Source organism: Brachionichthys hirsutus, unplaced genomic scaffold, assembly GCF_040956055.1.
Source record: "Brachionichthys hirsutus isolate HB-005 unplaced genomic scaffold, CSIRO-AGI_Bhir_v1 contig_1402, whole genome shotgun sequence".
Taxonomy (NCBI): Eukaryota; Metazoa; Chordata; class Actinopteri; order Lophiiformes; family Brachionichthyidae; genus Brachionichthys; species Brachionichthys hirsutus.
This window is the reverse complement of record NW_027180975.1, coordinates 4,302-16,915: the sequence shown is the minus strand read 5'-3', so window position 1 is coordinate 16,915 and position 12,614 is coordinate 4,302. Positions and strand designations below refer to the sequence as shown.

The 12,614-nt window shown below is 43.8% G+C and overlaps 2 protein-coding genes across 2 annotated transcripts; both read left to right on the top strand.

The window, feature by feature from the left end:
• Positions 1–219: 219 nt before the first annotated feature.
• Positions 220–7,142, top strand: LOC137917049 (little elongation complex subunit 2-like). Its single transcript, XM_068759934.1, has 15 exons — positions 220–233; positions 923–1,024; positions 1,125–1,476; positions 1,560–1,679; positions 1,757–1,891; positions 2,073–2,189; positions 2,481–2,640; positions 3,004–3,185; positions 3,281–4,091; positions 4,172–4,341; positions 4,431–4,560; positions 5,405–5,489; positions 5,676–5,726; positions 6,093–6,336; positions 6,757–7,142. Exons 1-15 carry the CDS (start codon positions 220–222, stop codon positions 6,892–6,894), a joined length of 2,811 nt encoding a protein of 936 aa, XP_068616035.1. The 3' UTR covers positions 6,895–7,142.
• Positions 7,143–8,103: 961 nt separating this feature from the next.
• On the top strand, positions 8,104–11,718 carry LOC137917048 (annexin A2-like). Its single transcript, XM_068759933.1, has 13 exons — positions 8,104–8,146; positions 8,621–8,675; positions 8,775–8,868; positions 9,530–9,624; positions 9,700–9,813; positions 9,929–10,019; positions 10,147–10,226; positions 10,307–10,366; positions 10,670–10,766; positions 10,846–10,941; positions 11,028–11,086; positions 11,269–11,391; positions 11,472–11,718. The coding sequence occupies exons 2-13, from the start codon at positions 8,628–8,630 to the stop codon at positions 11,538–11,540; spliced, it is 1,026 nt and encodes a 341-aa protein (XP_068616034.1). The 5' UTR covers positions 8,104–8,146; positions 8,621–8,627; the 3' UTR covers positions 11,541–11,718.
• The last annotated feature ends 896 nt before the right edge of the window (positions 11,719–12,614 follow it).

The following is a 12,614-nucleotide window of genomic DNA, read 5'->3' as shown; positions in this document are numbered from 1 at the left end:
GTTGTTTTGATTCGCAATGAAATACGCGCATATAAAAATAAAAAAAAAGACTACTGTAAGTCATGTCCAGAAGGGGGCAGCACTACGCATAACAGCAAAGAAGTGTCCGCATAGTATCGCCAGACGAAGAAGAATGCCACCTGTCAAGCGTGTGCTGCTAGCTGTTTTATTTTTTGCTTCAATGCTGTCGCCCCTGTCGAGTTGTTGATAGTGGCAATAATGGACCTAGTTTGGTAAGTAACATCTTCGCATTAGCGGAATACTATGACAATTCATACGTTTTAATTCACTTGGCTCCATTTGTTTTTGGCGAGCTAATATCGAGCTTCTGACTGATAACTAGCTTAGCCATGCTACAGTTTGCTGTTCGTACAGTGAATGTGAGCTTAAAGCGGACAGTCGTGTTATGTTATGTTTTTGTAATTTGTGTTTGTTTGTTTGTTCATTCATACCTTTTGTTTCAAATACCTATTTGTACGATAGAGATTTAACGGACCTGCGTACACAGCTCAACGAAGTACAATTTGTTTTTTACAGATTCAACCTCATCTTACTTTGTGCTTATTTAGTATGAAAAATTAGCGATATAACATTTAAATTCGTTGTAAAAACGGTTTACTGGTGTATGTTGTAAGTAAATGTAATATAATATTATGTAATATTGTGAAAGTTACTGCGAGATTATGCTAGTAGGAGGAGATGTAATTTAATTTGGAGAATTGTCCATGTAATGGCTAAAAGCTGGTTATTATATTCTGTATACTTGAAAAGTGAATAAAGTTTTTTTTTTTTTTTTTTTTTTTTTTGAAACCAATGCTTTATCATATCTGTCTATCCACCCACCCAGTTATGTTCAGATATCCAGCGTTGTCCCGATGTAAGCCTAGCCTGCGATATCATTTGTCATCTCCTTTTAATGAAGGGAGGACCGTCCGGTCCCTGACGCTCCTGCCTTTACCAGAGAGCTCTACGACAAGTTTTCCCTTGCACCTAGTATCAGAGAACTGTGGGCCTTTCTCCAAAGGTAGTGAGTACCTCAGTTTGGGTGCATGTTTACTGCTTTTTTTTGAAAGCTAGCTGTTGTATGTTTTTCCTGATCCTTTCCTTCGTTTTCTTTCTCAAAGTCCTGTAGAGAATGCCAGGATAAACCAAAAGGGAGATGTTGGGGTGGCAAAACCCTCCAGCTCTGCCACCACAGAAAAGTCTGTCAAGTTTAAAGATGACAATTGCAAGGATGTGCCCCATTGGGGTAGCTGCGCGACTGAGGATCTGTGTGCAGACAATCCGGGGCAAAGTACAGAAGAATGCCAGGATGACAACAAAGCCGCTGTAAACCTCAAGCAGTCCGAGAATGATGCAGACGCTCCTTTTCCTCCTCCGAGGCTGCCCTACCCCAGATTGTCTTGGCTGTCCACCAAGGAACATTTGACATACCTCAACATTTTAATGAGTAAAAAAGCAGTGCTTCCTCCGCAGGTACCGGCATTCGCTACCCATTTGTGTTTTAATATTGACATTCCTTGTTGAGTAACGTTTTCAAACAATCTGCCGTATTTCAGAGATTAATGGAACGAATAAACAAAGAAGTGATGGAATTCACCAGTTACCTCCAGGACGTGGCTAAAAGATGTGCTGACGACTACAACTTCATATCCCAGGGTGCTATGCAGTATTCTGAGGTACTGATGAACCTTATCGTCTTCCCCGAGGTCATTTGTGCACACATTTTAAAACGCAACCATCATTTTGTTTTCAGGATTTCCTCAGGGACTGTCTGGAGTGTCTCCAAACAATTCCTCAGCTCTATCAGATCCACGAAATGACGAGTCTGACCGGGGGCACGTTCAACCCGGGACTTACCCTGACTTTTGAAAAACAGCTTCTCATCATGGTATCCTCCTTTTCAAATCAGCTCTGTGTTCGTCCGTGAGGGATTATTGTTTCATATCCTTTAGTAATTTGTAATTGCCGCTGTCCACTTTTTTGTTCAACCTTTTCAACTCGAGCGTTGAATTGCTTAATCAGCCTTCACTTCCTCTCTTCCGTATTTGTTGTACCCTTTATTTCTCCAGGGCAGTGTGGATATTACGGACCACCAGATAGTGCCTGCTGACGCTCAGCTTGCATCGGATTATCAGAGTGTTTCATCAGTGAATCCTCCAGCTAAAAAAGCTAAGGACGTGCATGCTGTAAGCAATTGTCTCGCTTTTTTAATTACTTCAATAAAGTAAGTCACAAAGATGTTTCACTGCTAGAATGGGATTCATGACCGCGGGTCTATTGTAACTCCATATCAGCGCTTTTAGTTTTTGCACAAGACACCAAGTCTATTCATGTCTTGCATTGAAAAATCGTACATCTGAAATACGCCAGGGTCACACGCGGACGCATCGACGCCCACTAAATGTTTTTAGTTCCCTTTGTGTATTTGGCAGATCTAAAAAAAGACTTTATTTTTTATTTATTTTTATTTTTTACAGACGATCAGCAGTGACAGCAATGCAGAGAAGCTGTGTTCTCATTATGAGCCTCACGTGTGTCTGACTCGAGATGCCCTGGTCAGGCTGCTCGGCAACCACGGCCCTGACTTCGGAGAGAAATGGGAAGTACCTGTTTGGGTGAAACTAAATCCAGGAAAAGGTACAGGATTACATTGTTTATAGATATATTATTTTACCACTCTGAACCTTTGTCTAAACTACCAAAATACAATGCGCAAAATATGTGCTAATTAGGTAGTGACCCTGATGTATAATAAATATATCAATGTGTATACTGTATACACATATTTGTGATGTCGTGTTTTTAATAATGTTGAGAAGCACATTTATTCCCAAGAAGTGGCTTCATTGTTACACAAAACGGGTAAAGAATATTGCATAGCAAAAGCGTAATGTCTGAAAGGCATGAATGTACTGTGGAACACAGTTTGTATTTTTATTTAATGGCCTCAGGGGGGCGCTGTTGTTCACAACCTTCATTGCAAATGTACTGCATTTACAGGCAGTGGTGGAAAGAAGACTGTCTTTATAGACTCGCCACTTCAGAAGACTGAAGTGACGGTGAGAGAGCGGAGTCGCGTCTACCACGAGGAGAGTTTGAAGCGTTCCATCAAGAGGAATGGACGTAATGATGTGTTCCATGTGATGACGGAGCTTCCTGCCAGTGATCAGCAGCTCCCAGAGGTATGATTCACACGTAGACGTGTTCCTCAGCGTGATAGCAAGCGTGGGGTATTACGTCATCAATCATGATTGGTTCATTTGTGTTTCCAAATCAGGAGAGTTCACAACGAAATATAGTATCTTTTGAAGACGACAACAACGGTATTGATTTTGAGGTGGACCTTGTCGACCTGGAGACATTTGGAGACTCCACAGCCAGTAAGAGGCCCAAGATGCAGGAGACACAGAAGGAACAGGACCCATGTGCTAAGAGTAAAACCGCTACAAGTTCTCCACCTTTACAGGAAAATAAGAACTCAGGTGAGCGTATCGACGGTCCACAAGAAGTGAACACGTCATCGACTGAAATGGGAGGCGCCATAACGCAGAAAGCGATTCTGCCTGACGAGTGTCAGACCACTGACGCAAAAGCTGCACGGGAGGGGCCAGAATCTTCCCAAGAAGATGACCTTGATATTTCGGGAGATACAGATGACGAGAAGCTGGTCATTGATGTCTCTCCAGCTTCATCGCATGTGATTCCACCTGATGCTGAGTCCACGGCGTGTACGTCTGACTCTCCAGTTACCGCCATCTCAGAGTCCGGCCCTTTTCAATCAGAGGCGACATCCCCTCAAAAAGCTAGGAGGCCGAGCCGCCAATCCAAAAGATCCAAGAAGGTGTCTGGCGACCAGCTGAGTGAGATCCTGCGCATGCAGACCGCCATGTTCAACTCCGCCAGTGATGCGGCCAAATGCTCCAACACAACACAAGAGGGCAGCTCGCCCGCCGTTCACCCCCATCCAGTGTCATTGGTTAAGCCCTGCGTGTCCTCATATTTAGAGAGAAACCAGAACCAGGACGGAGAGACCACTCCTCCCCGTGCTCGTGATCTAATGGTCAACGTTACCGCTGCGGAGCACAAAAGTTAGCATCACATTTTCAGCATTCCTATCTGCTCTGTAATTCATATCTGCTCGGTTAACATATTAACCGCCTGCATGCAGAGATACTGTCACAAGACCTGCAGGCCGGTGCAGAAGATGAACAAGATTACGAGGCCCCAGAGGAAGGCAACCTGCTCTACAAGCTCTACAGTCTGCAGGATGTGCTCCTCATGATACGCAGTTCCATCTCACTGACCCACAGCAGAAGAGTCGGCGGCAGCCAGAACCAGGTCAGCAGGCTCGGCTCTGTTTTCTTTAGTACAAGCTTTAACGTTTGCCCCCCAGTCCTAATCACGCCCGGTGCTTCTTGCCTCAATAGTATTTGCCAGTGCACGTCTTGCCCAAGATGGAGTACCAATTGTGCTATGGTGTCGAGTGCCTGAGCAGCGGTGAAGCTTGCAAGCTGTGGACCGAGACGCGGCTCCACTCCAGCACCGTGTCGTACATCGGTAAAGAAAAATGTTCTGTTGCTCACAGGGTTTATTCATGACCGCATGACAGATCCTCCCACAAACCAGTGGAACGCTCTTTAGATGACTCACCATCCTGCTGAGGCTGTGTAGTGATTGAGTTGACTTTGTTACCATAGCGACAGCCACACATGATTATGGGGAATTACAAAGAATTGGGGTGTGCAGAGCTCAGCTAAATGTTGTTTTAATTTCTATTTAAATACCCGTAACGTATATTGAGAGAGCCGTGGGTTAACTTTGTCTTTGTGTTTGAAAAACAGCTGGAGTTTTCTATCTTTAACTTATAATTATTTCTTTTTTTTTTGCATAGTTTACATTCTGGGCAGGATCATCAGTGTTTCGACTGCAAGCTAACATTTTCTGGATTCCTTTGAAGAGAAGTTTTATTTAGTTTAAAACTGTTGTCCAGTTTAAAAGACTGGGCCAAAGGGTCGAGGGTCACTAACGGTGAGGAAGACCGAACATTGGAGCTTTATTCAAAGCAACGTGTTACACATCCCACTTTAAGACATTACACGACAGTTCGTAAGAAGACTTCCTTCTTTGCATTGTGGGTCAAAGTTCATTGTGTGGTGGTCGATGACAAGGAATTAGCAATTGTCTATTTCTGGAGGTGGGTGCAGGCTCTAAATTCATTTAAGCAAGCTTTGCTAGCTGGGATCAGAGATGGGAAAGTAGACGTACCCGCTCATTTTTATAGCAGCCCTGGCAGACCATCACACGAGTTACTGTGTAAGTACAAGGAATGGCATTGATGATGGAGTGAAGCTCATTAGCTCTTTTCCTCGGTGCGTTTTCGTCCTGCCTTCTGTCTCTGCAGCTCACATCAATGCGTTCACATCAAAAGTAGCACTGCTGAGGAAGCTGCCTGACAACTGGGAACAGAATACCTCCTGTGGGTTCAAGTGAGTGCCATTACACGGGCTGCACGCATATGATTGGGCCCAACCTGCTGTAGAGGCTGTCGTCTTAGTTTATCGAGAGTCCAGGCCTTTTCGTCACCGCTGGTTTCATCATCAGAATCAGTGCTGAACATTAGCTCCCCGCCCCAGACGTGCTGTGACGTGGTTACATGTCTCTTCCACCAACAGGCCTTCTAAGTCACTGAACATACTGCACCACCTTCTGAAAAAGCTAACTGGGTGAGTCGTCGTCGTTTCGTTTGAGATTGTTGCCGAGCTCTCACTGGCCTTGCTTACGTTCGGTTGAAGACGTTTCCATTCTCATCCAACAGGCTTCTTCAGTTCTAAATGACTAGTAGCGAGGTGTCTGAAGGTTGGCGTTCACACCTGGCTCACAATGAAATGATTCTATTAACAGGTCTAACGGCCTGAGTCGACAAATGTGACACGAGTCGGCCTTTCGTGTTTGCGTTGCTCAACGACACAATGGACGCGTCGCTCTCTGCGTTCCTCAGACCCTTTTCACCTACATTCCAGTCGCATGTCTCATTGCGTTGCTTTATGCTTTAAACACGCCCACGATGATTCCATTCATTTTTTTTGTAGGTTAGAGGAGGGGCGCTACCTGATCACCCACAAGGCGGGGGACCCGTTTGTGACCTTAATGAAGGCGGCAAACGGGAAGGTGACGCGGGCGGGAGTCAACCTGCAGCAGATCCACAGCTGTGCCCCGCAGCCTCCTTCCTCCATCCTCGTACCCTGGATACCGGTTGATCCAGCGGTGCTCCTGCCCTTCCACAAGAAGCACAAGCAGATTCCCTGCTCCTTCCCAGTCAAGCCCCTTTCAAAGGTGTGTACTGTGTTCGCTGAAACCTCGCCACGGTCCAGGGACGGTGTTTGTTTATCAATGTCAGGGACGTCCACGCCCTTTATTAGACAGACATCAAGCAAAAGAGGTGGGGAGTGCAAAGCCTGTGGCCATTTTCTCATCAAAGAGGCTGAATCAGCACTCTTCTGTTTAATTTGCCTGCACAACCTCAAAACTCACCGGGACAATGGAGAGCGCAGCAATATCAACAGGACCTCAGCGAGCTCTCCTGAGCGAGACATTCATCGAATGCCTGTCTCAGAAAGACGAGCGATAACAGAGAGCGGCTCTCACTGGAAAAACTGCACCCTGGGTGTTTGGAATGTTTTGTGTTTTGCTTGAAGTCTTGGTCGTATTTCAGCCAGATTTGTAAAAGATGCAACCTTTTTTTTATCCCACCAGCCGCCAAACGGCAAGTCGTCTTCCATCGCCCAGGGAGCTGGAGGCAAGTCGAAGAAGAAGAAAAACAAGAATCGTGCAGCCAGGCGTAACGAGTACATGAAAAATCTCATTCGAAAGTCCGTCCAGAACCCCGTGTGAAAGGATTTAACGTTGTCAGTGCGATGTCGGCAGCGGAATGGGATCTGAACTGAAAAGGAAGATCTGACAATGTCCGTTTCATAATTGAATGACCTTAAATGTGATCACTAAAGCACTTTACAGTATCAGTGGCACAAACATGACTTATTTTGTTATATGTTTTTTATATATTGACAAACCTGAAATAAACGTGGACGGGTGCTGGTTATTTAATTAGAATGTCAGGAAAACCTTTGCTTTTTTTTCGTAATGCCATTAAAAAGTTGAACTCGTATATTCTATTCATTCATTACACACATATATTTTGATGATTAAAACTGACAACTAATGAAAATCCCAGGTCAGGTGATGGTGCTTTGACCAGGCACCGGTAGCTTTGGCACCGCGTGTAGGCGCCAAGTTCCGTTGGAAAATGGCATTTGCACCTCCATAAAGTTCTCTCTGACCTCCAGGAAACGCAGTGGACCGACGCCGGCTGCAGTCCGCTCTGGGAAGCTCCCACACATATTTCAATGGGATTTCTTTCACAACCCTCTCCAGGGCGCGGCCGCCTCTGTTGCTTGTTCACTTCTTTTGCTTCCCTTCACCTCTATTGATGGGCTTGTGACCAGCCGGCCTCTTTAGCACTGACCTTTTATGTCTTGCCCTCCTCTTGGACAACTGCCAAGTCTCCCCCATGACTGAGAGGCCATTTCAAAGGCCTTCGCAGGTGTTCTGAGTTAATTCGCTGATGAGCATGTGGCACCAGGTGTCTTCAATATTGATCCTTTGCACACTTTTCTAATTTCCTGACCCGCTTGAGTTTTGGAATTTCATTAGTTGTCAGTTATAATCATCAAAATGAAAATAAATGAACATTTGAAATAAATCAGTCTGTGTAATGAATGAATAGAATATGCAAGGTTCACTCTTAGAATGGCATCACTGAAATAAATCAACCTTTTTCATGATGCTCTAATTACATGAGCAGCGCCTGTAGTATTATTGGGTGTTTGTATTGATCTGTTCACATTGATTGACTGAAGTCCTCCAAATGCCTTGAAGACTATTATTGTATCACAGCATTAGAACTTTGAGCTGCCTCGCTTGAACTTTCTGCAAATGCTTGTGGAAAAGGGTGGCGACGTGAGTGAGTGGAAAAGGGGAGGGACGAGATTCCTCTGCTACAGAAAAAGTCCAACTTCAACGTCCATTCTGCCTGAACTTCCCCTGGACAGCTCTCAATCCTCTCCTCTCCTCTCGTCCCGTGGAGGTAAGTTCAGTGTAAAGGACACTTCAATGTGGATTGACTGGGTTTGAAGGATGACTTTGCTGAAAGGCTCAAAGCAGCGAGATTTCCAAACTTCCTTTTAGTCTGTAAACCTTTCCTTTCCTTGAGTTTTGGTGAAACTGGATATCTGCTCTGGTGTGTGTGTGTGTGTGTGAAGAACGTCATTGAATGCCAGGCTGGAGGACAGTAACATTTTCCAGGGTGTGTCTGTAAGGTTTGTTGTGCGGTTGTGGGTCTGCTTGCATAAGCTTTTGAGAGTTGGTGAGTTCTCCAGGCGTGTCTGGCCTTTTTCTTTTTTATATGAACAGAAACAATGAGCTGCCTTTTTCTGCATCTGTCTTCACTTCATAGTGATTATATCTTGAGGCCACAAACGTCACCTCTTGTGTAACTCGACTGAGGCCAATCTGTGATTCGATAACCAGATTGATAAATCTGCTGTTGCTTTTTTTCCAGGATAATCATGGCTATGGTAGGAGAATTTCTGGGCCAACTGTCCCTCAGCATTGGGGTAATCTCAAACCTTTTCTTTCTCACTCAGTACATCAGTTGCACTGCAGTATATTTATCTCGAGACATCAGTTTGATCTCATTTGTCTTCTATCCTCAGTCTGATGAACCCAAATACCCCACTGTGGTACCAGCTAAGGACTTTGACCCTGACAGCGATGCCGTCAGAATAGAGAATGCAATCAAAACCAAAGGCAAGATGCAAAGCTGCCCAGAATAAAAACCGTCTACCCTGTAGATGAGTAGTTGGTATTTGTGAGTCAGCATCCTGCCTTAAATGATTTTGGCCATGCTGGGAACGCTTCCAGCTCTGTGGCACAATGCTGGCAGGGTTCTGTTCAGACTGCTTGCTGAAAGCCCCAGGAAGCAGCCTGACTGGATGTTGTTCAGGCATCCAGCCACTTTGTGAGAGTGAAATATGTGCTCTGCGTGAAGCGCTGTTCCTTCAATAACGTAGGAATGAAGAGAAAATAACTTGTGACTATCCCATGATGAATCAAACTGTTTGTTAATTATTTTATATATATATATATATATATATATATCACTGTTCTGTACTTCCTTGAGCGTTCAAAAAATGCTAACAAATTAGGAATTTATAATTGTGTTTTAGAGAAGGCATTATATTAAAGCATCAAAATATGTACTTCCCAAAAGTGTAAAAGCTGTCAGGATGCAGAATGATACAATTTTGCTGGATTATAATCAATACATTTATGTGTTATCCTTCAGGTATTCAACAGGTGGAGGTGTCTGTTAACTTATTCAGTGCTGCCAGGATGCCTGATGTGTTAATTGTTAATTACACCTCCTTTTGGCTGATGACGTGATTTAGTTTTTAATTGTCACCGTTAGGAGTGGATGAACAGACCATCATCGACGTCCTCACAAAGCGAACCTACTTTCAAAGGAGGGAGATTGCTTTTGCTTATGAAAGAAGATCAAAGAAGGTGCAGTAGAACCTGACAGGAAATCCCACATTTGCGGTGGCAGACATTCAGGTAACACTTTTTTTCAATTTTCAGGACATTGTCTCAGCCCTGAAGGGGGCGCTGTCTGGGTCTCTGGAAGCACTGATCCTCGGCCTGATGAAGAGCACGGCCCAGTATGATGCCTCAGAAATCAGGGAATCTGTGAAGGTACGGCAGATGAGCAGAGCTCTGTGAATTCAGTTGAAAGATTTTGCTGCCCTCTACTGCTGGGATGGAAAGTGTTCTGTAAAAGAAAATGAGTAGAGAGTTCTTTCTCTTTTAGGGTTTAGGAACAGATGAGGAAAAGCTGATGGAGCTTTTGTGCTCACGCAGCAGTAGTGAGCTGTCGGAGATCAAGAAGGTCTACATGGAAAGTAAGTCCATTGTGTCTTTACACATAAAGGACCAGAACCAGAGTCTGTACGTCATCAGAAGCCTTTTTCCTGTTTGTTTTCGGTGGTAATTTAAACGCAGCTAAACTGAAACCGTTATTTCCCACAGTGTACAAAAAGGAGCTGCGTAAAGACGTCGAAGGCGACACCTCTGGGAACTTCGCTAAGCTCCTCTTGGCTCTGGTGGAGGTGGGATTTATTCCTGCTTGTCTTCATGATCCAGCTTTCGCTGAACCAACCAAGCTGAGGAATGTCTTGTTTCTGTGCAGACCAAAAGAGCCGAGCCGTCCTCCGTGGTGGACAATGAGAAGATAGATGAGGATGCCAGAGTGAGTCATTGTCAGTCAATCTGTGGAGCATGAAGTCAACATCATTTTATTTGAGGAAATATGGAGGAGGAGAGACGTTAAATCGTTCTTCAAAACAACCTTGATTGAATTTACTTCACAAGCTCATTCCTACAATTTTGTCTAATTTAGATTTGCCAAACAACTACTAAATAAATACTAAACGTATGTTATTCAGTTAGATATTAATGCTTAGGTTTTGAACAATTATATTTAAAAAGGATCAGCATCATCAACATGTTTAAGTTGGGTGTGTTTAATGATTTTAGTTTATCTTTAACTCAGGCTCTCTATGAGGCTGGAGTAAAAAAGGAAAAAGGAACCGATGTGGCGACCTGGATCTCCATTATGACCGGGAGGAGTGTTCCCCACCTGCGGAAAGGTAAGAGAGAACCTGATTTGACCCACGAGTGATTTAAAATTATCTCATATTTGGTTAATATGCTTCCTCTGTTTCTTAGTGTTTCAGAGGTACAAGAGTTACAGCCCCTACGACATGCAGGAGAGCATCGCAAAAGAAGTCAAAGGAGATTTACAGAAGTCCTTTCTGGTGCTCGGTAAACTGATTCATTTGATTAGACATTCATCTGTCAAATGGCCGATGTGCTCGTGTGACATTGATTCTCTTTTCCTGTGGTTCCAGTTCAGTGCTTTGAGAACAAACAACTTTATTTTGCCAAAAGGCTGAATGAAGCCATGAAGGTAGATCGTCTCTCTCTTTCTTCATATTGGGCTGTGGCTATTCTAAGAGGCTGGCTTGTTTTCCTGCAGGAACACAATGTTCAAAGTTAGCAAAAGTCCCTTACCATGGTGTTGCATCAGCTGCTGCAATTAAGTTTCGCTCGCATGCAACTTTAATTGCTGACTTGCGCCTGTCTGCCCAGAGCAAAGGAGCCAAAGAGAAGCTGGTGACCAGAATGATCGTGTCGCGCTGCGAAGTGGATCTGTTGAAGATCTGTTCGGAATACCAGGACCATTTTGGACAATCTCTGCAACAGACTATCCTGGTAAACGCGTCGTGCATCCTTCCCTGCAGGAACACTTGTACTGTCATGCAGACCCAGTGACCCCCCTTTTGTTTCTGCAGGAGCACACCAAGGGGGACTACCAGAAGGCTCTGCTCAGCCTGTGTGGACCACAGCGGCACCAGTGTTGAAAGGGCCTCGCTGCCGTTAACCGGAGACGTGAGAAACACAAAGATGGGCTTTTGAGAATCACACTTTAAAAAGCCCATCCTCCTTTCTTGTGCGCGGCATTCAAAGAGATCTTTTTGATGCATGAAGAAATCTGTATTCCGGTTTAATGTTGTTGTGCTGAGAAGGCAATAAAGGTGCTCTGACAGAGTTTCGACGCGTTTCTCGCCGTTTACTACCTGGTGTTTGCTCAGAAGGCCATTAGAGGGTACTATAGTAACATTTAAAGCAGCAGCAGGAGACTCCAGCTCCTCTGATTCTCAGAACGGCCTGAAAACAATCAAGAGGTGCAGACACGTTAAATTCTTCAATCTAATATTTGCTCTAAAATTATTTTATTTCATTTAATCTTTTGTTTACTTACATAATATTGGAAATAGAAAATGGAAGATATTTTGGTGACAATAATTGAAAATAGCTGTACAGCTATTTTCTGTATCTACAGCTATTTACTGTATCTAATTTTACATGAGATTGAAATATAAACGTTTTTGAAGATTTTTTACTTTGTAAAATCGCACGAAAATATCTTTCAATTCAAAAGCTCAGCTTCGCAGTTTGCGAACTTGGCATTTCATGACAATGAAAAGAGATCTGGACAGCAGATTTTCATGCAAAGAATTGTGAGAAGTCATCTTCATTTTATACTGAGGATCCGTCAAGATGATTTAATCATTAGTGTGTTTTTCTGTGTTTGTTTGGCGCTAATATTTTAATTAAAAATGTTAATTTTACCCCTGGCAAAGATGATTTGCATACCACTAAACAAGCATCTATACAGCATGTTTCTGCTGTTTAGTTTGTGGTCTCTCAGGATGAAGTAACCACCACAGTGTTGTCAAGGCATTTCTACTGAAGTATAAGAAGAAAAAAATGGCCCCGAAAGGCAAGATCAGTGCTGCTGAACACAGCAAAGAGGAAGAGGATGTGAGAGGAAGTGCACAGAAACAATAATCTAATGAAAACAAAGTGCTGTGGCTCAAACGTAATATAATAGAAGAGCATCGAGGAGCTGCCCGATAAAATAATGCTTCTGT

Coding starts and splice junctions, on each gene's coding strand:
- LOC137917049 (XM_068759934.1), top strand. Junction 4,561..5,404: donor CAGCACCGTGTCGTACATCG/GTAAAGAAAAAT, acceptor CTGTCTCTGCAG/CTCACATCAATGCGTTCACA. Junction 5,490..5,675: donor AATACCTCCTGTGGGTTCAA/GTGAGTGCCATT, acceptor TTCCACCAACAG/GCCTTCTAAGTCACTGAACA.
- LOC137917048 (XM_068759933.1), top strand. CDS start 8,628: ATGGCTATGGTAGGAGAATTTCTGGGCCAACTGTCCCTCAGCATTGGG. Junction 10,020..10,146: donor CAAGAAGGTCTACATGGAAA/GTAAGTCCATTG, acceptor TATTTCCCACAG/TGTACAAAAAGGAGCTGCGT. Junction 10,367..10,669: donor AGATAGATGAGGATGCCAGA/GTGAGTCATTGT, acceptor TCTTTAACTCAG/GCTCTCTATGAGGCTGGAGT.